The sequence below is a fragment of the Carassius gibelio genome, chromosome B14, assembly GCF_023724105.1.
Source record: "Carassius gibelio isolate Cgi1373 ecotype wild population from Czech Republic chromosome B14, carGib1.2-hapl.c, whole genome shotgun sequence".
Lineage (NCBI taxonomy): Eukaryota > Metazoa > Chordata > Actinopteri > Cypriniformes > Cyprinidae > Carassius > Carassius gibelio.
In genome coordinates, this window is record NC_068409.1 from 13,663,666 (window position 1) to 13,690,712 (window position 27,047).

The following is a 27,047-nucleotide window of genomic DNA, read 5'->3' on the forward strand; positions in this document are numbered from 1 at the left end:
TACTTTGTAGAATCTGATTACACAATCCATTTACAAGAGCTAGTTTTACAGTATATTTACTAGTCAATAGTAATTGCTGCTTAATTCACATTTTTATTTTTATTTTTTATTTTATTTTTTTGTTCGCTGCTCTAAAATGATCTTGATCTTAAATGTGCTCGCAAACTCTTCAGAATCAGCTGGCCAGACCTGTAAACCATTTTAGCCTCTTTTTGTTTTGATGTTCAAGTACTGTTACTAGCCTATAGTGGGCGCAAGAGGACGTTTTTGAGAGCAAGACATGTCGAACATGTTACATCACAGGGAATTTCCAGTAAGGAAGTCAAGCTGTCTATTCAAACGCTCGCGTAGATCTCGACATGATTTACTGTGACCACTCGCGACAGGCGATTAAAATCGATTGATCGATCTGCCGTTTAACCTTGGTGGATATTCTGCATTATCCATGTCCAACGCAACAATCATCCGGAATAAGGAACCTGCCTTGAACTGACTTTCTATCAGCTTACATTAGTTGACTTCCGCGCAACATGGAGAAATAAACTGTAACGAATAAGAAAACTTGACTCTGAATCCCAAATCCCAGCTGTTTAATGTTGATTCTGAATCTCGGATATCTATCAGGAAAGGTAAGCAGTCTCGTAGATCCAGCCATGCTTGTTGTCTGTGAGTTGCCCATGTTGCCATCTAAAGGTTGTTTTGATAGTTTGTATCAAGTGCTGCTGCTGAACTTCCTACTTCTGCCTCAGAGGCCAAATGCACATTTCAGTTATCGAGGACTTTTGATAAGTTGTTTTGGGTGAGTAGGCTACTAACAGCTTGTCGTGCACATTAATGTGTTTCAATTCGGTCAGGATCAGACCGTAGAAAGTTTTAATATCTCGGAAGTTTGAGTGACCGACAAGTGTTATGCTGGTTGTGTGACAAAATGTAAGAATACAGTATATTTGGGCATCGAGGCGCGTTCGGTCCGAACATCCGGAGTTGTTTATAATAGAAGTTCTGTTCGAACAGTCCCTTTCTGATGTTCCAAACACGAAGTGATGAATCTAGTTAGTTTTACATCTGTTAAATAGATGTCTGCGACTCTGCGTTTGTTGTCATTCAGTGTTTAAGACGTGGTAAAGTGGTTGGGATTCTGGTCCATACAATTACTCAAATGTTTTGAATTATTTGCTGACTGATTCGTTTCTGCAGGTCACAGCACCAGTAGGTGGCGAATAAAAATGCGATTTTTTTTTTGTTTGTTCAGCTGTGAGTGATTCACTTGATCTTTCATTCAACCGATTCCCTACAAATTACAACATAACGGATGCTTTTATTATTTTTGCGAAATTTGTATAGCTATGAAAAGACTGAATAATCTTTCTTATCATTGCCATTATTCACATTTACACACGTTTAATGCTTTTGCCGAAGCCTTGTCTCATACAACGAACTGAAAGATTTTTTTTATTCCATTAGTTTGTTGAAGATGTCGTTCGTTAACGAACTGAATGAACAAGTCAAGTTAGCAGCTCGATTGTTAAGTAAAAAAATAAAAATAATAATTCAAAGACGTATTGATTTAAACACTACACCTGAGTACGTGCACTATATTAAATCTTTGAAAGCAGAAAAGCTGCTTCGATGCGGAGTGACTGTCTTCGTCATGTAACGTGAACGAGAACGATTCACTTAAAAGATTCGGTCAAAAAAAATAAATCGCTAATGAACAAAACCTTTCACTTCCCTTCATATTTTCTAAATGTTTTATATTTTCAGTGTTTGACTACTTTTGGTCACTCTATGAATAAGTATACGACCATCACCTGTGAAATAATCTGTTTTACTTTTCTTCACAGGAATCATGGCTGGAGAGGATTCATACCATACAGAGGTGAGGAAATGTTTCCTAGTGTCTAAAGTAACATTTGTCATTCGAAACCAATTTTAATAAAAGCAATTTAACATAATCCTGAGTGTTTTGGTGCCAACTGTAAGACCATGAAGTAACGGGTCAGCTTTGATTTCATGTTGACTTTATAAGCTTCTGTTACTAGCTGCTCATTTATTTATGTAAATGATTATTATCGTGATATGGCAGAAGATAGCATGGAGCTCATGCCTTGTAGTTATCTCCAAAAGATAAATATGAACCTCAGAGCTCTTTTTTGTGTTGCTTCTAACAGATGTAGGCCTTTGAAGGCATATAAGCCTGATAGTAAATGATAAAATTTGATACAAGACATATTAATTTGTGTAAATACCACAGCATCACACAGGAAGTGTCTCTTAGAAAGCTAAGGAGGTTTTCTTTTTTTCTTGCCTTTTGTGGTTGCGATTCACCCTTCACACAGCACCGAATGAAGCTATACAAATTACTGTTTGTTCAGTTTTATGTCTTCATATATCGCAAAATCATATTACTGCCTGTCTGTCTACACTGATTACAGAGATGCATTTTACACCTGTGCTAGTAATCTGACTCCTAAATTCAGACTCTGTCCTAATGTAACACTGAAAAACCCTCTGTCACAAAGTCATTGAGCTGTTTATAAAGCACACTGTTTGCTGAAGTTAAATGTAAAGCATTCAAAACTGTCATAATTGCATGTGTGTCTCATTTTTACATTTTTTATTCTGTCACTGAAGTACATGGGCCAAATCGACCCATTTAGAGACGACTCAATATGGATGACTATGGACCCGACACCGTTTCCAGGCATCCACAACAATAATGTTATGAGGACAGGTAAGGTCTTCTCTGAGTTTTTCTGATTTGTCGTTAAATCAAGGTCTTGACAATGAGGGTAAGCATGATTTCACCAAGTGCAACATGTTCCTGGATCAACATCCTTGTTCAATCAACATTCCAATCAACCAATCCGATTTGAGAGATAACCTTTCAGGAAATATCTGTTTTAGGCTTACAATCAGGGTTAGATGCTTCTACACTCTTGTTAATCAGCTATCATTTCACACTGATTTTAGGAATAAATTATGGGTAGGTTTGGAGGTAGGGATTGGGTTGAGTCTATATTTTTGGACAATAATGTTGATCCAGGAACATGTCTTACTTGGCAAAATCACGGCGAACTGACAATGAGATAACTTGTTGAACTTTGCAGAATGGATGTGGTAAAGAGCCTTCGTTTGCCTTCTTCTTCTTGCTTTATTCCTTTAAGAAACAGTCACCCTGCAGTAAGTTTCAGTAAGAGGTCTAATCCAATGAACCTTTCTAGAGAAGTGGAGACAGAAAATCCCAGAAACATCTCATTCCTTAGTTCAGTGATGTCACACACACACACAGTCATTCATATATTGTGTGGGATGACACTACAGGAGCCGATCTATTTTTTCCTTCACACTTCACTTCCTCATTGGATTGCAGAGACCCGACTGAAAACCATGAACAGCTCTTCACCGCCATGTGGTTGTGTGAGAAACCTCTCTGAGATAAGTGCAGTTTTGAGGCTGCCAGCTTTGAACACGTGTGCTTGATCTTCCTGAGCACAGTAAAACTTTGTAAATCCATACAGTTTTGGTTAAATATGTGCCTTTACTTTGAATGAAACACTATCAAAAAAGCACACTTAAAAGGATAGTTCACCCAAAAATTTAAATTACAAACCTGTATGGCATACTTTCTTCTGTGATATTTTGAAAAATGACACTGTGCTTCAGTCTGTGAATTAAAAATGCAGCATTATGTCACTTTCTCACCAATTGATCTCATGAAATAAATGGATGTTATCCAAAATGAGAGGGCAAACATCTGATTAATACATCACAATAATCCACAAGTAAGCAACATGACGGTTCATCAATCAGTCCAACATTTTGTGAAGTGAACAGCTGTGTGTTTGTAAGAAATTAGGTTCAATCAAACATTAAATTGGTCCTTCTGGCTAAAATCGTCCATGATAACGCTTCTTCCAGGTACCGTGTTGTCCTTTCACATCAAAATCCATCAAAATATATATTTGTTCAGAATGGTCAATTTCTCCCCTGATTCAGACGAGATGACTTTTTTTTTTTTCTCCAGAGAAAGCAATATTGTGGATAGAGCACTTATATTTTAGCTGGAAACAATGTAGTTAGAAATGAAGTTAAAATCTTGATGGGTTTGTTATTACAAACATGCATCTTTTTACTTTACAACACCTTAATCGATGGACTGGAGTCGTGTGGCTTATAGTTATGTTTTTATCAGCTGTTTGGACTCTCATTCTGACAGCACCCATTCACTGCAGAGGATCCATTGATAAGCATTTGATGTAATGCTACATTACATTACATATTGCGTTTTGATCTGGTGTGTTCAATCTGACAATTGAATAATTTATTGCTATCTTGAGTTCAGTGCACCTGTGGTTTAGATATTTGCTTTAGACATGAGACACCTCATCGAGTAAAGAATATCTTAGCTGATTGTTTTAGCTGCTCTTCACCAAGGATGTGGTCTCAGTCCTTGTGTGCACAGGAAGAGGAAGAGGCTTACACTTCGGTGGAAACACGTGGTGCAGCGAGAGCTTTGGCCCTGAAATATCTGCAGAACACCCACCTCTCAGCAAATACTCTGATATGCTTGATGGCCAGATAGTCTGCATGGCGAGACTGAATTCTGATCCTTCTGATTTTCCAACACCTGATTGAATTAAATAGCTTTTTCAGCGAGTCAAGTTTGCTTCTTTCTGTTTGCAGTGCAGTGTGACACTGACATTGTAAGCATACAACTTCCTTTTTGTCATAAAATAAAAAAGGAGATATTTGGCACAATGTTCACGCTGCCCTTTAACCTTTTGATCACTTTGTGTGAAGAACAGATTTGAATTGTTATTCACTGCAGTTCACAAATTTTATATGACGCATTCAGACATTTCGGATCAATTTTGGCATAAATGATGCTAAACGATGTCATAGGTTTTCTGTTTCAAAACCAGTCATGATCTAGTAAGCGTAAAGATGTGAAAGTGTGAATGATACTTGAGAGCGAGTGCTGTGTGGAAGATTAACAGAAGAACTGACGAGGGAATTTCATTTAAGAGTGGATTTATTTCTTTTTTGCATCTCCTCTTTAGCAGTCGATGGTCCTTATCTACGAATCGTCGAACAACCAAAGCAGGTAATGCACATAATATTTTTGCAAATGCTCTTGTTAAATGAGTTGAACTAGTTCTCAAGTTGTTCTCATGCTATTGCAAGTAAATTTCCTAATGTGTTAAGCTAAACACACTGTTATAGCACGACTGCTCAGAAGAGACTGGTAACTCTGGCAGCGAGTAGTGAAATAAACAAACTCATTATAGCCAAATATTAATCTGACATTGTAATTTCCAGAGGGGCTTCAGGTTCCGCTATGGATGTGAAGGCCCCTCCCACGGAGGACTCCCAGGGGCCTCCAGTGAGAAGAACAGGAAGTCTTACCCACAAGTGAAGGTAGGTTCAACAAGACAGAGCTCTGCTGATGCCCTGAGATAAAGAAACCATTCTCTTACAGTTCGCTTCTGGTTGGGCAATAGGATTTAGATTAAGAGGATAAACATATTTTCTACTGTTTCCTTTTACAAATGCTAATCAAACAGAACAGGCTGTTACTTATTTTTTGGTCTTGGCAGACTTTAGCTTCTTAATGAAATAATAAAGCATAAAAATCTCCCTTTGATTTAACACTATCGTTCAAAAGTGTACAGATTTTATTTGTTATTTATTTATATTTTTTTGTCAATAATTTTAATTGGCAAGGGTGCATTATTAATAAAAATAAGGATCATGTGACAGCTGAAAATTTAGCTTTGCCATCACAGGATTAAATTACATGTTATAATATATTAAAATAGAACGCAGTTCATTTCAATTATAATAATATTTCACAATATTTCACTGTTTTCACTGTATTTTGATCAAACAAATAAAAGTTTAGTGAGCATAAGAGGCTTCACATTGTGTAATTGACAGGAATGATGTCATCATAGTGTTTGCCAGCCGAATTATGAATTCTTCTATTTATGATCTGTATGCTTACATGCTAACCTAAAGCTTTAAAAGAATAGTTTACCAAATTTTTATGCTTTCTAAACCTGTTTATCTATCTTTCTTAAGTGGAACACACGAGATGTCTTGCAGAATGTTGGCTTCAGAAGACTTGGAGTAATTGTCATTTTTTAAAAGTTGACAGCCCTTGGTCACCATTCCTGAAAAAATAATAACATTTTTGCCCTATTTTTCGCCAGTTTGCAAGCATTGGTATTTCCTTCAGGAAAACTAGTTTGCCTAGTTTTGAGATCTAGAGAGAGAGCGAGCTGTCTGATATCGCAGCTTTTCCATCAGATGATAAATCCCAATGATGCAATATTTGCTGGAGCACACAGCTAAAAATAGTAGCTGCTGTCTCTTACAACTGCCGTTCTGTGCCAGGTCACTTATTTTGGGATCACAGTGGCTGAAGGTTGAGAAAGTCAGTGAAACAAAACAAGGAAAGAAAGGAAAGTAATTAAAGGAGGACTCTATTCTCTATTACGACGCTCTCCTTCATGACGGCAGAGCGTTTGGGAATTTCCTCAGTGTGTCACTGGGGTAATTAGTGGGAAGACTCGTTCTATGTAATGTGGTGTCAGAGATGGGAAACGAAGTGTGCAGCAGCTCGCCCCCTCTCGCTCCGACATACTCTGACATGCCGCTCACACAAACACACATTAAAGAGATGTGTGTGTGTGTACATTGCACATACACCTCCGAGTAAGTGTGGGCTTTACTAAGGCTCCAAGTTCTTGATAAAATGTCTTTCATTTGGTGTAAACCAAGTTGCCAAAAACCTTTTAATGCAAAGGTCAAAAATTAAACTTGATTGAGCTGAATCAAAAGTAAATGTTGGAATATATCTGACTGTTTTTTTTTTTTTAAATGAATTACATTAGAAGGTTAGTCATTAGTTAACATTAGTTAATGCATTGAGTAACATTTACTATAACAATGAGCAATACATTTGTTAGAAGATTCATTAATGTTAATGTGTGTTAATAAAAATACAATGTCTGCTTAAGTCCATTAAATAATATTAACAGATCAGGGTCAGAAATAGAAACGGGCATGGGGCATAAATGCTCCTCAAATTTAAGATGAAAGAGAAAAAATGCTATTATTAGTTATGCAATTATTATTAAAGCAGGCATGATTAAAGATAAATGTAAAAATTAAATGAAAAGTGTTGCAGTAGTAAATTTAGATTTGCTCAGGTTGCATCAGATTTCTTTTTACGTGTTTTTTTTTCTTCTTTGCAGTGTTGAGCATTATAACCAATCACACACGTTTCTGTTGACCTTCTGAAAGCAATGGCCAATCAGAGCATTATTATTAGTCAGCGCTGAAATTGCTGAAGTTGTATGCACCCTTTGATCAGCACCAAACTGTACAAACAAATATAAATTAACACGTTTAAACGTTAATTAATTAATTGATGTTTATTTTTCATTAACATGAATCAACCTTATTGTAAAGTGTTTTGCTAAATTCTTCTTTCCCTTTAATCCAAAACCAGCTTTATTTGAATGTGGAGGAAGAGGAAACATAACAAAGTTCATGAATTTCCATTGCTAGTGGTGCTAATATTGAAAAATAACTTCTCGGCGAAGTATTTAGATTGACCACAACCTATACTGTATCTAGTAATACAGTTTTTGTTTGAAATCGTCAGTGTTGGTTATTTCAAGCGCTGGGAATGGGCTTCCCTAAGATTTTCATGTTAGTATTTAACATGGTCGACTATAAGGATGTTTAGTTATCATTCTGCCATGAGTATACAGGTTTATTGTAGGGATTTCCAGGTTGATGAATTTTTATATCATTGCTCACAGTAGGAGGAAATTAGCTCATGTGTAGCCCATTCAGCACGTTGACTGTTCAGCAGCTGTTTTTCGTTTTGTTTGACTCTCAGCCGGATCTGAAGGGGTGAGATGGAGGATTATTATTCACGTATGGATGCACATGTATGTTTTCATGCGTGGCATCACTGCTTTCATGATATCATCAAACAGTTTTTCTAGAGGGGCTCGTGTTCATTCTTTGATATTCGCTGGGTATTTTTTTCTGGGGGTTGATATTGCTATGAGGATGAGTCATTTCGTCCCAGAGAAAGTGTCTTATGAGCCATCTTTGAAGTTGGCCCATAGAAGCAGTCAAACCACACACCTTGTCATATGAGTCACGAATTGCCCGTTTTAAGTCTTTTCTTATTAATGTTTGGGATTTGCTTGTAATCCAGTCTGCTGTGGCATTTTTAGCTTTTATTTTAGCTCTTCTGTGTGTTGAGGATGTTGTTGATAAGAATGGCCAAATTATGTTGTGGAAAAGTCCACAAATGCTCCACCCACTTTCCCTGTGAATGCTGGGATTTCCCCCACCAAAATGAGATCAACATACCTGTGACATTCCTTTGCCCTTAATGGCTTCTGGTTTGCCTTTTAGACTTTATGTAAAGTATTTGCGGAACTGCTACACAAATACTTCAGATTGTATATAGCCTACCTATTTGAAATATGTACGATAATTTTAGTGTATAATATTGTTTTATTTAAATAAATATTATTTCACAGTCAATTGTATAAATTAATGTATTATTTATCATAAAATAATATTGATAATCTATAAATAATTGTTTTTTATTAATGTTTTTTACATTATAGAATATAAATAAATACAAAAAACACAATTTCTGAACATAAAAAAAAAAGAAAAGGAGTTATCCGTTTTTGCAAATTAGCTCTTCATATACAGTAGGTGTAATTATTTTTGGCAGATTAAAGTTAGCTCAAAATGAGCCACTTTTTAATGTTTTGTTCTGTTTGTTTTTGGGACACCAGATATGTAACTACCAGGGTGCAGCGCGAGTGGTAGTTCAGCTGGTGACCAACACTGTAAAGCCCCATCTTCATGCTCACAGCCTGGTGGGCAAACAGTGCGATAAAGGAATCTGCATCGCCGACTTGCAGCCCAAAGATTCAAGCATCAGGTCTGAATTTGTCCCTCAACATCCAGTTATTCAGAATGCTTTTCTTCTGAGCAACAGCACTCTCAGTGCATGCAACGATGACAGTGAGGCTCCTAATTAATGTTCACTTGCAAATCTTTTACAGTTTTCCTAATTTAGGCATTTTGCATGTGACAAAGAAGAACGTGAGCAAAGTTTTGGAAGAGAGGATGATCGAGGCCTACAGGATGGGGTATAACTACGGTATATCGATCCATCCTGATATAGATGCCCTACAAGGAGAGGTTCGCGTGCCCAGAGAACTCACAGGTAGGAGAAGTGTGTTTATGTGTGCGTGAAATATTCCTGACAGATTATGTCTCTATTCAGGATGTCCATCCATTTTTCTGCTGGCCAAGTCAGGATTTGTAGTTCAAGATATTCAAGGAGCAATCACTTTTCACTTTGTACCAAGACAGTTTAGTCCATGGGCACTGGCCCTAAAAAGAAATCACTCTGGATAGAATTCTTCTGATGATCTAACATTGCTCTGGTCAACAGAAAGGTTTTTAAGAAAATGTTCGAGGTGTTGAATATAAATAACTTCGGTGTATTGTGACTGTGTGTTCATATATAGATGCTGAAAGGAACCTGATCAGCGGTACATCTATTCATCAGTCGAAGGAGATGGATCTGAGTGTGGTACGACTCATGTTCACTGCCTTCCTGCCTGACAGTGATGGAGGGTTCTCCCGCAGACTGGAACCAGTCATTTCAGACCCCATCTTTGACAGCAGTGAGTATCATCCTCCTTGTTACTGACCATGTCAATCAAAAGCATCTAGGGGTGTGACGAGACAGTTATCACGAGATGAGACACGAGACTGTGATGCAGCAAGGCTGAGGGACACAGGGTCCTATGGAATCCATTAAATTCTTTCCTAAATTCCGTTTTTTTCCGTTTTAAAAGTTCTGTGTGGCTTTTTTTCCCATTGAAATTAAAACTCCTTTTTAATAGTTAAATTAAATTGTATTAATTAAAAAGCATGTCTAGTTAATAAAAATCATGAAACTTATACATTTTCACATCAATTTATTAAAAGTTTAACAAAGTACAAGTTTAGGGTAAACTTTTTATTTTTATTCTTACCTAATTCTGTGTTTTAGCATGTCTAATTATTTGATTGTATAAAAAACCTAATTTATTCTTTTTTTTTTTCTTAAAGTAGCCTCATGATTTTTTTCCCTTAGAAATTCTGTGTTTGTGGTTATCGCAATGAAGGCATAAAACATTAATTTAATTTAAAAAAAATTTAAATTACTGAAAATTAAGAAAACTTTATTTTTTGGCAAACAAAGGAGATTTACTATTAAAATTAAAACATGGAAGAAATGTTTCGTGATTAATCCTTAAACAATAATGTTGGTTTCATTTTTGTAGTAGTAGAAGTTAATAGCAGGCTGTGTACATTCAATTGAAAAATAGTACCGGACTTTTATTTTGACGGGTTGCCGCGAATACCTTTACAGTTCTGTGTAAGTGATATGAAGCTAGTTTTACTCAAATAAAATGGTAAAATGCTTCTTAAGTGACTCTGAGTAGTTTTGGAGACGTTGTTCATGTGTTTCCTTCCTCATTTAGTGAGACCGCAGATGCTGAAATCACTGTGAGCATCAGGCGCACCTCTATGTGTAGTAAATGAAACGTGCGCCATTCATTAACAGAGATACGCAGAACATTCAGGATTCATATTTATATTGACTTTTGCTGCTTTATATATACAGATACATATTGTGATTTGATTTAAGTGTAATGACCTACTTTTGATTGATTAATTAATTCAGAGTTTGACGAATTCCCAGACATTCTGCGTAAAACTGAGAATTGCGTTTTTATGACTGATTAAAGACTAACGTTACACTGTGTAATTTTTCTGCTTATGCGTCCATTTGCCTGATGTGAACATAAAATGTCTTACCACCACTGGTAAAAGAGCCAGTGTAATGCAAATATATTTAAAAGGTCTGGGCGAGGATATCATCACGTTCTTGCTTAACCAGTCAGATCTTGCGAGACACATCTGATCTCGCGAGATATCGTGCTACGAGATCTCATCACACTCCTAAAAGCATCCATAGCAGTGTTAAGTTAGTAGAATTGAGATACTAATATAGCTTTTATTAACATTATTTAACAATTTTTGTTTTTAGTTTTTACTATTTTATTTATTTTTTTGCCTTTTTTGTTTAGTCATACTTAAATAATTCATAGTGATTCGAAATTATGGCTTTTAGCCCAATCTGCATAATTTAGTAGCCACATGCTTTTGAGTTTAGGGGCTAATTATTGATATTTTTGTAATCTCACTCTTGATCTTGTTCTCATTTTCTTTTTCCATTTCTCTCACTCGTACTCTCACTCTCTAACCGAGAACTATCGGGTATTGCTTCCTCTCTGAAACTAGGCCTACACTTTCATTTTCCCCTCCCTTTTCTAATAATCTCTGTTTCCAGTTCTGCCTCTCTTCTTAGCACTGTCAGAGTTCATGTTTGTAAAACGAGACTGCTGCAGAAAGGAAAGGGAAAATAAGGAAACGCCACAAAAATGAAAAGCCGAAAGACTTGTTTCATTTCTAATGCCTTTGTCTCTCTTGTGGATTTTTAGAGGCCCCGAATGCCTCCAATCTGAAGATAGTTCGGATGGATCGGACTGCTGGCTGTGTGACGGGAGGAGAGGAGGTCTATCTGCTGTGTGACAAAGTCCAGAAAGGTCAGAAAGCAATATCATAACAGTCTGCTATTGCAGACCAGAAATAAAAGGGTCATATGATGCGATTTCAAGTTTTCCTTTCTCTTTAAAGTGATACAAGCTCTTAGTGCATAAAGAAGATCTGAAAAGTTGCAAAGACTAAAGCAACAAATCCAAAGAGATATTCTTTGTAAAAGTTGAGACTCATCCATGCCCCCCTAAAACGCCTCGTTTAAACATGCCCCCACATGTCTACGTCACGATGTGGGAAGATTTGCATAACACCGCCCGAATGTTCACGCAAAGAAAGAAGCCATCCATCCAACCACTTCGAGAGAAAACCACACGCAGATAATCAATTTGGCCAAATCACCGTTAAAAAATCACATCGCTTTTATTATCTGCAAGGGGAACCCCTGAAACCAGTGCCTGTTTCTATAAAGTGGAGCAGTTCCATATTTGCATGGACAGTCTGGTGCTTTTGACACACAGTGTGTAAGCATGTTTACAATGTAAAGGATTTGCCACTGATGATTTAAACATGAGTTTAGAGCAGATCACAAATGCAGACATGATATTATGTTAACGCAGCGCGATACGCAACACGTAATAAGAAAGTGTAAGTCATTATAATCAGTATTTATGGTCCCACTGGATGCAACAAATGCCTTGTTTGTAATGGGCTTTATTGTTTTTGTCTTGTCGTGCCGGGACACTGCATCACAGTGTGAGGGGCGTAACATTTCCATTAGGGCTGCACGATATTGGGAAAAAATTACATTGCGATATTTTATTTTTCTGTGATTTATATATTGCGATATGAAAACTAATTTTTTTCTTACAAACAAAAAGGGGGTGAGCACACTTACATTCTCATTTTAAATGATTTAAACATTGACACCAACGTGTCAATTGATTAATATGCATGAGGGAGAGAGAGCAAGACAGCGTTTGTGTTGTTTGAAGACATTTAGCGTGCGGCCGGGGCTCTCTCTCTCTGCTCGCGCTCTTTCTCTCATGCCGATGACAGGTAGCCTGGTAATACCAGACTCTGCTACTTCACTTTGCTTCGTAGACAGAGTCTGGAATGGCATAATAGAGAAGTGTTTTCTCTCTTGCTAGGGGGCGCTTGTCTGAAGTTTAAAATCATTGGTTACCGTAAGCCAATCAGATACGTTTAGTTATGACGTATGTTATGCGCCTGTACAGCCGCATCGAAGCACAGACATCATGCATCGAACTCAAATCTATGATTGAACTTCCACTGTAAACCTGTTGTTAAACACTCTTCTTGTTCTGGCTTCAGTTTGAAAAAGAGTTGAATGTTCTCCATAACAGAGCGAATTGCATCCCGTGTCTCATTTCCCATTTCTGCGGTCGTTTCAGTTTTCGATTTCTCTAACCTACAATTTAAAACTCGGTGCTTAGCATCTAGCATCTAGGAAGTCTGACGTAGTCAGGCTAGGTGACAGGTGCAATATTTGAAAATCAATAATTATTAATTTACTTTTTAAATTACATTTATATCTGAATATATTTCAACCTATAGACTTTCAAACATCTAAGTGTCATTAATTAATATGAATCTGTGTACAAAATGACATATAAACATATTTTCCTATTGTATTTTGCCTGGAAACGCTTCCAGCACGCTTGCGTGTCACGTGAAAAATAGGCGTCGGTTCTATTTCTAGCATGCACGCATCTTGTCTCACGCATGTAGTCTACAAGCTCTAACCTGTTAACATGGGAGCCGAATTAAAAACAGACACGCAGCTGAGACACTTGCTCTCTCTCGCGCGCGTGCTCTCTCTCTCTCTCTCTCTCTCTCTCTCTCTCTCTCTCTCTCGCGCGCGCGCGCGCTCTCTGGCCCATACAGTTGATGAATAACGGATCAACTATGACAGCCTGCATCGCACATCCTGCGATGTGACTATCGTGGATTTGTACTTCGCGATATCGATGCTTAAACGACACATCGTGCAGCCCTAATTTCCATTACACGCTTGATGCATTCATCCAATCACAATGCACTGGATAGCTGTCCAATCAGAGCACACCTCACTTTTCAGACCGATGAGCTTTGTGAAAAAAATAAAAATCAACGCATTTCAGAAAGGGAGAAACAATAATGTACAATATATGGAAAATAATGTGTTTTTTGAACCTTAAACCGCATAAACACATTTCATTACACCAAATAAACAAATAATGTTCTTTTTAGCAGCATCATATGACCCCTTTAAGGACATTAGTGGAGAGCATACATTTTTTTCCTGTTGCAAAAAGATTTTAAATAAATGGTGTTTTGTACTTTCTATTAATCAAAGAATATATATTTAAAACAAAATTGCTGTATAGTGAGTGAGTGAAGTGACATGACATGACATACAGCCAAGTATGGTGTCCCATACTCAGAATTCGTGCTCTGCATTTAACCCATCCAATGTGCACACACACAGCAGTGAACACACACACCCGGAGTTTTACATTCCTCATAATAATAAATATTTGAAACAATAGCTACTGAAAATTCAGTTTTGCCATCATAGGAATAAGTTAAAATAGAAAATGGTTATTTACTTTTAGTGCCCTAATCTAAATAGTGATCTAAATAGTGACTGTTTTTGGTACAAGAATGATTTCAAGAGAACTGCCAGGGTATAATGGAGTAGAATAAATGATTTTGGGATCCGGAAAAATTTTAACAAGCCATGTTATTCATTTTTCTGAATGAAGCCACCTTCAAACAGTTTAGCCTTTAACCTACAGCTGATAAGCCACCTTGTTTTTGTGTGATAGATGCTGGACACACATTGCCACTCTTGAAGGAAGTTTTCACTACAGTTTTCCAGCTATAGGGAATTCCCCTTTTCATATGCAAATTACATGGCAGAAGAAAGTTCACTATACGTCTGTTTTTCAACAACTTGCTCTCCATTTCTCTTAACTCGTATTGTTTTCTCCTCCCTTCGCCCACGATGAAAACTGGATCATCATGGACAAGTCAAGTAGGATAAATAAATGATCTTAAAATACAAAATTAACATCGTTCACCATTACTATTGCACTAAATCCTCCGAAACATTTACAGCTATCTCTGGAGTGTTCCAAATGAGGAAAAAGATTGATATTATTTGCATTTGTGATTCAGCTATGATATTTTGATAAAATGCAACACATTAAATGACAATCATATAGTGTGAATCATATCGTGGTGAGCCCTAGTAATCTGTAAATAACGTATTATATGGTTTTTGAATTATTTGGTATCATGGTATATATCAAAATACCAGGGTATTTCCATCTGATACGTAGACTGGGTATGTTTTTAGATCATGTGTCCATAATGTGCATATCTGTTGCGCCATTAAATGAAGTTTGTACTGTGGTAAATCATGACTTTTGCGGAAGTAGCGATGTGTTGCATGCTGATGACAGATATTCAAATTGTACTCTGTGGGTGTGTGTGTGGTCATGATCATTTCCTCTTTCTTTCCCCGCTGGTTCACAATAATTTAATTTTCTTCTTTTCCTCATAATGTATGTGATGTCATTGTTTGTTTTTGTTGTTGTGACAGATGATATCCAGGTGCGGTTTTATGAAGATGATGAGTCAGGTCTAACCTGGGAGGCCTATGGGGATTTCTCCCCCACTGACGTCCACAGACAGGTCAGGACATGAACTTGTCTGCGGCCACATACTACCACACTGTACTTCTGCCACCACAGTTTGACCCTGCTGGTCGAAACATGATCCTTTATGTTCACTGACTTGCTTTCTGGTTTAGTGATCTCTTTAGTCTGTTTCCTTATGGATAAATCCTAACTTCTTTTGGTAAATAGTTGGTAAAGCACAGCTTCTGGGGATTTATTAAGTCAACATGAAATAAAATTTACCCTATTTACTTTATACATATTCTAAGTGTTTTTGAAAGAAGTCTGTTATGTTAACCAAGGCTGCATGTATTTGATTAGAATACAGTAATGTGAAATATTATTCACATTTTTAAATAATTGATTTCTATTTGTCACTGTTACATCTTGACTTTAGATGACTGTGATTTTATGGTATTTTTAAAACAATGTTCTGGTGGAATGAATAATCCACCTATCAATTCAATCCTTTAGTTCGCCATTGTGTTCAAGACTCCTAAATATCGGGACCAGAACCTCCAGAAGCCCATCTCTGTGTTTGTGCAGCTAAAAAGAAAGTCCGACAATGAAACGAGTGAACCCAAGCCTTTCACCTACCATCCACAGATCATAGGTATAGTCTTTAACAAACTTCACAAAGCTTTGATTGTTACTGTGCAACATAGACTTTTTTTTTTTTTAGGATTTAAAAAAGCTACGACAAAAATTGCAATAAACTGTCATAAGACAGAACCAAAAAAATAGTGTATATAACAGGGTCCAAAGGGTCCACTTAGGTCTATTTTTCACTTTTTTTATTTCTTGGGTCTATTTTAATTTTTATCCGATTACTCGATTAATTGCCATAAGTATTGACCAATTACTCAATTACCAAAATAATCGTTAGTTACAGCCATACACCATATGTTTACTCTTGTCATGGAATTTCTCTTCTAAACTGTTTTTAGACAAAGAAGAAGTCCAGAGAAAGAGACAGAAGACTCTGCCAAACTTCCAGGACTACAGTGGAGCCGGAGGCGGAGCTGGGGGCATGTTTAGAGGAGGAGGGGGTGGGTCAACAGCAGGGGGAGGTCCCAGCGGAGGAGGAGGAGGAGGTATATCAATATAACATTACACTTCACATAGCATTACTTTCTTTTTATTAGAAGCCTGAAAATCTCACCATGCATAAAAGGGCAATGATGTTAGCTAAACAGTCTTTTGTCGTCTAGGACATTTCTTCCAGGGATATCAAACCTATAACAATTTCGGGTCTGGATACAACTTCTCCTCAGGCATGGGAGGAGGCGGGACCACCATCAAGCATGGTGGGTGTCCAAGCTGTCAATCAAGCTGCTATCATCACAGCAGTTTGGACTTTAAAGTCACACATACTATCATTATTTTACTATCCATCAGGGCTGGGCAAAAAAAAAAATAGTTCTTCGATTTATCGTTTTTTTAAATGACGTGGATTTGATCTTGATTCTCAAATGCCACAAATCGTTATTTTCCGGTATTTATTTCTGCACACATTTAAAACGAGATCTGATTAACGTGAATCTTATCAATGTTTTTCTACACTAGATGTCACCCTTATTTACTTTGCGCGATGTTACAATGGAAAGCCTGTCATTCATTCAGCGCTTATCATGGCGGAGAACAAAGAACAAAGTCATACGCGTGATTCGCAAAGCTCAGGTGAAATGCTATAGGAATAATATAAATCTGCAGAAGCATTTGATATCACGCATAAGGAGCCATGATTACTTCAATCAATCAATGAATGGCGGATGGCGCGCACACCGTTTCGTTTACTAACGTACACACATACTAAAGACAGTCGCTGTGTTTTCTGCTTCTGCCGTCTCAATATGATGATATGAATACACAAATATCATCTCCAGCTGCTCGGAGATTCCCTTTTTTCTTTTTTTCTTTTTTTTTTTGCGGTTGAGTTTATTCACAAATACCAGCAAATTCTATGATACAGCGGGGGGTACAGAAAATACAAATTAGGGATAGTGAAATGGGTCCCCCAAAGAAGCTAAAAAAGCTTATAAGTGGGGGCCCATAGTTTATTATTACTTCATTAGCATTTTATGGTTTCATTTGAGAAAACTACCGTTATATCACATACACAGCAGCTGCAAGTTCCTCACGGCAACCCGTCAAAATAAAAGTATAGTTTAACGTTAAAAAAACGTCAGAATATATTACTACTTAGCAGTCTTATGACTCAATTTTACTACTGCTAATACAATCTTTATTTTTAATGGAATAATCACATTTGTTTTCTTTTTTTATTTTAATAGTAAACCTCTGTTGTGCAGCACCTTGTTTGCCAAAGAATAAAAGGGTTTAATTTTCATTTGATTGGGATAAATTAAATTCATGTTTTATGCATTCATCTGATTACCAGAAAAAATAAGAACATTATATAGGGCCCTATTATTGTTAAAAAAAAGGAATCAATACCCAGCCCTACTATCCATTAAAGTTATTTTTGTTCCAGATTTTTTGTCATTACTTGAGTCAGCAGTTTCACATGAGCTTTCAGAAATCATGATGAATTTAAGATGCTGATTCGGTGTTGAGGAAGCATTTATTATTATACATGTTAAACATGGTTGTGGCACTTATTCTTTGTATTTTGTGGAAACAGTGAACATATGATTTTGCCCTTCAGCAAAGCCAGTTTCTCAGTTTTCCTTCATCTTATAGCGTATCAAGAACCAGTGGAGGACAGTGATGAGGACAGTGACAGTGATAACGATGACGATCCGACAGCAGGTGGGGCGGTGCGAATCTGTGCACAACCTGAACCTGTCGCTTTGGGAGAGGCAAGTGAGGACACCGATCCTACAGAAGATCTGGAGTTAGACACCACAGGTTAGACTTGATTTAAAACTTAAGCGTGTGTAAAGTTTTCCAGCTCTGGTCAAACTGGGCTAAAACCCTGTCAAGCTTCATATTGCTTGTATATATCTCTGTGTAAATGTGTGCTATTTGTGTGTCTGCTCATTTTAGGTTGTGTGATAGAGCCTCATTTGGCTGCGCTTGCTGAAAGACAGGCTCAAGCGTTGTTTCATTTCGCAGTAAGCGGCGATGCCAGAATGCTTCTGGCTCCACAGCGCCCCCTCATGACCACCCAAGACGAGAATGGAGACACGTAAGTCAGAAAAACCACCTTGTGTTTCTGTAGAAGTTCCTTTTTCACAAACTTCCCGCTTCTCGCCAAAACACGTCAGTATGAATAAATGATTTCAGATGGTGTTTTGGCTTTGTTTGCCAAAGATCAAAGGTTTACTTATTTTAATGTTCTGTTTTGGATCGGACTTTCAGGGGTTTACATCTGGGAGTGATCCATAGTCAGACAGATGCCGTGCGAAATCTAGCACAAGTCATCTCGGCTCTTCCCGGAGAGGATGTACTTAACATGAGGAATGATCTTTATCAGGTATAATACACTACAACTCACACTACACTACTCATTACAGTTTCCAAAAATGGATACATCTGATACATCTGTTCCAGACTCCTTTGCACCTAGCTGTGTTGACGCAGCAAGAAGAGGCAGTCGAGGCCTTGTTGGAGGCCGAGGTGGATGTCACGCTCACAGATCGCCATGGAAACACCGCACTTCACCTGGCGGCTCAGCAGAAAGAGGATAGCGTGCTGCGATTGCTGCTGAAGCACAAATCAGTGGCGCAATTAACCAGCATGCCCAACACAGCAGGTACGGCGGACTGACTACGTGAGATCCATTTAAGCTGGTTTGAAGCGGCCCTGTATGTTCCGATGTGTTTACGTGTGTGTGTGTGTGTGTTCAGGTCTCTGTCCGCTTCACCTGGCTGTACAGGCAAACAGTTTGAGCTGTGTGCGGGCCCTGCTGGATGCCGGGGCAGATGTGGAGGTCCAGGAGCTCACATGTGGCCGCACGCCACTTCACCTGGCCACAGAACTGGGAAACCTTTCCCTCGCCGGGTGCCTGTTGCTGGAGGTACAGTGATGGTTTGAAGGATGTTGCTTAAGTGAATACAACATATTCTTAAAATTGAAAAGTGTCGCTCTACATACTCTTAACCTTTGCATTTTTTTTTGCATGAAGCCCTGTAATGCTAATCAGTGAAATATAATTTTAATCATAATGTTCTTTTTACATATTTCCACTGTGAGAATTAAAAAGTTGATTGATTAATTGATTGATTTTGCAGCTAAAAGCTATTATATTTAAACTTGATTCAGGTGAAATTAGATTTTATTTTATTTTTTGAACTGATAAGTTCTGAATGTTTACACTTGTTTTGGGTTAATAAGTCTTCTGTGCTCACACAGGCTGCATTTATTAATTTTTTTATTAAAAATAATGATTTACAGTAGAAACTATGATTTTGTGATATAGTATTACAGCTGTCTTCTATTTTAATATATTTTATCATCATTAACAATTTTAATATATTTTAACATCTAACAATTTTCAGTGTAACACGATCCTTCATTTTAATATGCTGGTTTGTTCAAGAAACATTTATTATTGTTATAAATTTAGAAAACTAATGTACTGCTTAATATTTTTGTGGAAATATGATTTAAAAAAATTCTCAGTCTTTTTAGATAAATAGAAATTTCTTTTTTGCTTTTTGTTGTTGTTTTTGTTTTTTTTATATAATTTTTTTTTACATTATAAATGTCCTTACTGTCACTTTTGCCTGGTTTAATGCATCCTTGCAGAATAAAAGTAATAATTACTTTAAATGCTAAAAAGTTTGAAATCGTGATTGTGTCTTGAGTGATGACAGTTTATGTGTGTATCATTCTCTCTGTGCAGGGTAATGCATTTGTAGACAGTGTCACCTATAACGGTTCAACTCCTCTGCACACTGCTGCAGGACGGGCCTCAACCAAACTGTGCGCGATCCTGATGGCTGCAGGTGAGGAAGTGTGTGTTTATTACAGGTGTCACTAACAAGAGTTGTCATGCTGAAATAGTTATGACTTACAAGACTTATCTACAAATAACTGTCTGTAACAACCTGTTCTGCTGTCATCAATGTTCTGCATACACTGTATGCCTGACAGAACTGAATCAAAAGCAGGATATTTCTAAACCTATCGAAGGTATATGATCACTCATCCAAGTGATCTCATTCTGACCATGTTCAGTAAATTACTTCGACTTGAGGTTACCAATTATTATTGATGTGTACATTAGGAGCAGATCCTCATAAAGAAAACTTTGAACCACTCTTCTTCAAAGATGATGAGTTGTGTGGTACATGTGAAGAGGAAGAGGAGGAAGATGAAGGCTATATCCCTGGGACAACCCCTCTGAACATGGCAACCTCCGCAGAGGTGAGGATAGAGAGCCATTTCTTCAGATAATTGTTGTGTTACGTAATGTTATTGCATTGCAGGTTGTGATGTATTATCTGTGTTGTCAGGTTTATGATATTCTTAATGGAGAAGAGTATCAACCCACCACCATTTTCGTTCCACCACAAGGTATGAACTCTGAGATGAATATAAAGTACCATTCAAAAGTTTGGGGTCAGTATTTTTTATTTTTTTTTAATGGATCATGTGATGCTGAAAATTCAGCATTGCATCACAGAAATAAATGTAATTTTAAAATATATTAAAATAGAATATAGTTATTTTAAATCGCAATAATATTTCACAATATCACTGTATTTTTGGTCAAATAAATACACCCCAGATGAGCTTAAAAATACTTCTTCCAAAACACTTAAAAATAACTTACTGACCCAAAACGAGTGTAGTAGGCTCTACCAAAAATATACAAATCTTGTAATACTTATCCTCTTTCTGAATTATACTTTTTTGTATTGTTCAGGGTTTCACTTTTGTGAAAAACTTGGAAATACATATTTTTTAGGTTATTCCCTTAAATATTAGATCAGCGAAGAACTCTTAATAAATGCAGTCACTGTATAAATATATATATTTTTATAACCCTTAGAAAACTCACATGAATTGATTGAAATGTGTAGAAAGCCTGTAAATATGTGAAGAACAGCTTTCCGATTTTTTTAAATGTGTGTTTGGCTTGTGTTGGCAGGTGACATGAAGAGCTTGAGCTCTGACACAAAGCAGGAGTTGTGCCAGGCACTGGAAGAACAGACGGGAGGCTGGGAGAGTCTGGCTCATGCTCTGGGGCTTGGCATCCTGACCAGCGCCTTCAGACTCAGCTCCTGCCCTGCTGGAAAGCTGCTGGACAGCTATGAGGTCAACTCATTTACTGCCTTGTGACTACGAGCTACTTTTACATAAATCTTAAATAAACACCAGAGAATGAGAAGAAAAATTAGTTGTATCTTAATCTGATCCAACTAATTATGAGGTCTCTTATCTGCATTGTAGAGTGGGGCCGTAAACAGAAATTAAGTTTTAATATTCAGTTTTCACTTCAATATAGCTGCTTTGGGACCAGAAGACAAATTTGTGTATTATAATTTTTTTAGAATCATTCAGAATTACGGGACCTACTTTAGTTCAACCCATGTTTCTCAGAATGACATCAAGGAGATGAATTGCTCTAATATTTACTATATCAGTAGATTGAACTTTTATTTAGTTTAGTGTATCCTGTAGTTGCTCTGCTGATGATCGGTCTCTGCAGGTGTCCGGAGGAACGGTGCGTGAGCTGGTGGAGGGACTGAAGCACGTTGGGAACTGCAGTGCTGTCAGTTTACTCCAGGCCGTGTGTAAGGAGCCTGAAGCTGTCCACACCACGCCTCAGCTCACAGGTAATATCAATTGATATATGCTTTTCTAGGTGGTTGAACGAAAGCAAAATTTGTTGTTTTAGCCCCCCAAAAAGGAGTGATCCATGAAACATTCACATTGTGCTCGTGTATGCACAGGTTGATCACAGGGTCTTTCCCTGTAGTAAGTGCACTTCAAGTTCTGTAAAGGAGTTAAGTCAAATTTCTTTTCAAAATCATTTAAATGCTATTTCAGATTAGAGAAACTGAGTTCAAACTCAAAGATGTTGTAACATTTACACAACCCTTCGACAACTTGAGTTGAATTATGCTCCTCACCAGTTGATTAAAAATGGAAAAATATTAATACAGTTTAAAATAACAATATATTATCCCTGTAATGGCAAAGCAAAATTTCAGCAGCCATTACTCTTTAGTGTCATGGGACAATTAGGCTAATATATCCGGAAGAAGAATCATTCACTGTGATTTGTCGAATACATGACTACATTTTATTGTGATCATATTTGAATCACATTTCTCTTGTCACTATTTTATAAAACCATTTAGATTTAACTGTTGTAAAATTGAGATGCTTTTTGCTTTCATTTCTAAAGGCTAGATGACAGTTTTAATATTTCCTTTGTTTTGCTTACCAGAACATTAACCTCAACCATCTTCAAAAAACATGTTTTGGTGTAGCATTTTTGATCTTTTTCCAAGAGCACTCATCATTGTTGTATTTAGTAGTATGAGTGAGACTTGTACTGTACTGTTCTGTTTTTTTAGTCCCACAATATGGTTTGTAAAACCCCCAGATTAAATCACTGCCAGTCTCGGTCCCCTGCCCCCCTGTCCTTAACAATAGTAGCATGTTGTGGTTCTCCCTGACATTACCTCATGTGAACTCAACCATGATGTCAACAAAACAGCACAGCCACTGCATTCTGAGGGAGTTCCCCTGGTCTCAGGGTGACCCGTCACACTGCGGTAATGTTCACATATAGACTCTGCTGTGATGGCCGTGTTTCAGGGGAAGCGGACAATAGAGAGGGGATTCCCAGGGACAGAAGTGAAAGCAAGATATGGCACTTTTTGACTCGGGAGCAGTTTCTTTGAAACAAGTATTTCCACCTTGCTGTTTGATTTGAAGGGTTGACATAGTCATCGTCAGGGTCGAGTGAGCATGTGTGAGCCACCAGGGGAAAGTTCAGGTTTTTTTTCTTCTTCTCTGTTTCCTTCTTGTGGTTGTCCGTATTGTTGTGCCATGTTTTAGAGATTAATAAACGTCTTTTACACCAGTGTGATAAAAAATCTAATCGATGTTCAGGAAATATAGTGGGATCCAAAAGTCATAATATATTTTAAACCTGAAACAAAAGGTTTTAGGAAATGTTAAGATGTAAAAAGTTTGGGATTAGTAAGATTTTGTATGATTTTTTTTTTAAATAAGTTTTTTTATGCTCATCAAGGTTGTATCATTTTGATCATAAATACAGAATTTTTTTTTTAAATATTATTGCAATTTAAAGTAACAGTTTACTATTTTAATATACTTTTTAAATATAATTTATTCTTGTGAAGCAACAAGGAATTTTCAGCATCATTTCAGTCTTCAGTGTCACATGATCCTTCAGAAATCTTTATAATCAGTGTTGTAAACGGTTGTCCTGCTTAATATTTTTTGGGACCTGTGATTTCTATTTTGAATAAATGCTGTTATTTCTAACTTTTTATTCATTAAAGCATAAAAAAAGGCATCACAGGTACCAAAAAGCACAAAGTAGTCTAATAGCCTATAATGGTAAAAATCCACTCACTCATTGATTTATAATCCCAATAGATCATAAACTCCACACTAGCAGTTCCAGATTTCTCACTACTCTGGACGTCATACTCAGGGAAAGTCCTGCCCGTTTGTGATGCTCTCTTCCCTATTAGCATATACTCAGCCCTAATTGGGAAGCAGCGGTCCGCCATTACTGTTCTCTTGCTGTAACTGCTGGAGGTACAGTGTCAGTGCCAAAGAGCCATTAAAAGTGTCGTGTGTTGAGATGCACCAACTAACATAGGTGGCCTTTTCAAACAAGCTAAAAAAAAAAAAAAGACCTGTGGGGTATTTTGAGATAACTTCACATACACAATCTGGGAACATCAGAGAACAAAGTAAAATATTGTATTCGTGCATTCTATGGCACATTTAAACAAATTATTCGCAGATTTTGACCAAATTTGCCTTTGGTGCACAATTGAACCAGCTACATTATTGCATTCTTTCTGGTCCTGTAGGAAACTGTTTTTTTTTTCTTTTTTTTCTTACCAATTGACCCCAACCCCTTCAAGAAAATGCCACCAAACTCATTAGAAAGCACTTCATAATGAATCAGGATAATGACCCAAAACACCCTACCAGTTCAGTCAAGGACTTTATCAGGGCAAAGAAATGTACAGTCTTAGATTGCCCAAATCAATCTCCAGATTTAAATCCGATTGAACATTAATTTCACCAGCTGAAGAGGAGACTAAAGACAGAAACTCCACCCAAAAAAACAACAGTTGTAATTGGCTGCTTTTAAGGCTGGGGAAAAGCATTTCAAACCATAAGACCAAGAGTCTGGTGATGTCTATGGGTTGCAGGTCTGCTACTAAATATTAGCTTTTAATATTTTTCATCTGTCTTAAATTCAACTGTTCAAATACTTATGCTCACATCAAAAAGATGAACTCTAAAACCGTTGTCCTTTTTATTTGGTAAAACATATATGGCTCGAAAGACCTAATAATAAAATGTGACATTCTGTAGTTTTGTCACATATTCATCTTTTAATCATATTTGCACATTTCTTGACTCCACAACAGAGTTCCAATACTTATGGAGGGCACTGTATATGCATTCTACATGAATTCTATTCATAAAAATATTTTATAATAAAAATGTGTAGAAAAATTCTGTAATAATTAGGAAAAATATTTGAAATGTTTTTACAGTAATATTAATAATCGCCCTTCTTTTTCTTAAAATAAACAATTTCTCAGGTCCAGGGCTCTGTAAGTCCATTCAGGGTTTGACACTGGGCTCCCATCAGGAGGAGAGCGGGATATGTGACAGCGGGGTGGAGACCTCTTTCTAGAGCCCCAGCCTCAGTCTCGCCGACTCCAAACACAATCTCACAAACTGAGGCCTGACCCTAAACACCAGCTTCTCCCTCCTCCTCACTACAGCAGCAGCGCCACTCAGGACACGCCTCCCAACTCTTTGATTGGCCACCGCCCACCGTGGATGCTCCAAACCAAAATTGCAAATAAGGGAACTTTGAGGAGTCCTAAAGCTTTCTGGTCACAGGGATTCTTTTTTTAATTTTTAGCTTTTAATATGAATAATACCAAAAAGGACTTATTTGAACCGTTTTATTTTGTCCTTTTATTTTCTTGGTCATTTTTTATTTCAGTAAAGTTTCAGCTCGTTTCAACTGTGCTTAATCTGAGGCAGCAGATGACATCCAGAACCCATATGTAACATCTATAGTTACATTAAAGAAACTCAATATTTAGGTTCATGATGTCTTGGACTTCACATTTTTACGTTCTCAAGCTTGATTTCCCAAAACTTTTATTACTTAGATGTTTTTAAAAATACAAAATTTGTCTGGTTTGATAAGTCTGGCCTATTTGTTTCTTTTTGTTATTATATTTTAATAAATAATCCGGTTTTAACAACAGCACCTTCCATTTATATAACTTATAACTCAAACCTTCTTCAGTAGTCATTTGCTTACAAAGAGTTTTCATACAGAGCAATACAGTGACGTACGGGAAGAGAAGGAGCAGAAGAGGAGGTCTACTGGATTATTGTGACGCTCTGGACCAATCGGATCTGTTATATGATGGAAAAAGCTCTTCCCTTTATAAAAGACCTATTCTACTGTTGTCCCTCACCCCTTAAGCTGTGATGAACAGCATTATTTGGGCTGCACTAGAATTTATTTTGGATTTAGTGGTGCTACCTACAATTTTTATTTTTTTTGCTCACGGTTCTTTTAAAGGGGACATCGGATTTTTGCATTTAGTTAGAAAAGCTGAAAAGAGAAAACCCAGCCAGTTTGTAATAGTTGCTGTCTGAATCTGTCATCCAGTAAGCGGTTTTGATTTGTAGCCGGTTACTACGTAGATTGACCATTGAGGAATTTTAAGTGTTACAGACATTTTCATAATGTCAGTAAAGAATCATACCTGCTTGTGGAAAATGGGCATTCGATGTCCCCTTAAAAAAAATAAAAAAAATAATAATTAATAAGCTTTGAGAGAATATCCTCTCTTCCACATTTTTGATTAAAAAAAAAAAACGAAAACACAAAAAAAAAAAAAAAGTCAGTCCTGGGCAGCAAAAGGAGTGTGTTTGACTAGATTTGAATGAACTGTATATGTGTTTGTGCTTGTGTGTAAATTTGAGAAGCTTTACAGGATGTGTTTGTTAGGATTGTAATAACCAGATGCCTCAAATGCCCTTTATGAAATATGTGTGGTTACATTTGTGTCTTTCTGTTGAGAAATTAATCCCATTCCCTTCTGCTGTGTGAGAACTCAGGCTGTATAAGACAAAATATCACTCCGATAATATGCTGATCTAGCATCAGTTCAGTTCATTTAGAACTGATCCTTGAATAGCAGGGTTTTTTTGTTTTTGTCTTTTTGCTTTGTGACATTTTCTAAACATGGCCTCCGACCTTTTGAACTGACCTGGGGACTCATGTCACCAAAATGTGTTTAGCTGCCGTAATATTTTCATACTATAGTGAAGAGTGTTTTAAAAGCAACAAAACCATCTGAAACCCCAAACTAAAGGTTTGACAGGCACTATAAAGTGTTTCTTAAAGTGTAAATTGGTATTTATGTCTGTACCCTGTGAAGCAGTGTTGTACAGAGGTAAATGTGTGTGCTTTGTAACTGGTTTAATTGTGATACTTTTATAATAAAACAATTAATTGTG

General features: G+C 37.0%; 1 protein-coding gene across 2 annotated transcripts; it reads left to right on the plus strand.

Annotated features, from left to right (window-relative positions):
* The first annotated feature begins 258 nt into the window (after positions 1-258).
* Positions 259-27,047, plus strand: nfkb1 (nuclear factor of kappa light polypeptide gene enhancer in B-cells 1). 2 transcript variants are annotated; one of them, XM_052573609.1, is made up of 24 exons: positions 259-629; positions 1,845-1,879; positions 2,635-2,734; positions 5,064-5,107; positions 5,323-5,421; positions 8,841-8,989; positions 9,114-9,277; positions 9,585-9,743; positions 11,613-11,717; positions 15,278-15,369; positions 15,828-15,966; positions 16,301-16,447; positions 16,565-16,660; positions 18,057-18,224; positions 18,363-18,504; positions 18,678-18,792; positions 18,870-19,071; positions 19,166-19,335; positions 20,164-20,266; positions 20,548-20,687; positions 20,777-20,837; positions 21,415-21,581; positions 21,976-22,102; positions 25,097-27,047. In XM_052573609.1, exons 2-24 carry the CDS (start codon positions 1,850-1,852, stop codon positions 25,189-25,191), a joined length of 2,814 nt encoding a protein of 937 aa, XP_052429569.1. In that variant the 5' UTR covers positions 259-629; positions 1,845-1,849; the 3' UTR covers positions 25,192-27,047. The 2 variants fall into 2 exon arrangements, with proteins under 2 accessions (XP_052429569.1, XP_052429570.1); XM_052573610.1 differs by having other exon boundaries at positions 287-629; positions 5,067-5,107.

Excerpts from the sequence above, each read along its gene's own strand:
- nfkb1 (XM_052573609.1), top strand. The coding sequence starts at position 1,850 with ATGGCTGGAGAGGATTCATACCATACAGAG. Across the intron at positions 5,108-5,322 it reads TCGTCGAACAACCAAAGCAG|AGGGGCTTCAGGTTCCGCTA; the intron begins GTAATGCACATA and ends TGTAATTTCCAG. Across the intron at positions 21,582-21,975 it reads AGCTGCTGGACAGCTATGAG|GTGTCCGGAGGAACGGTGCG; the intron begins GTCAACTCATTT and ends CGGTCTCTGCAG.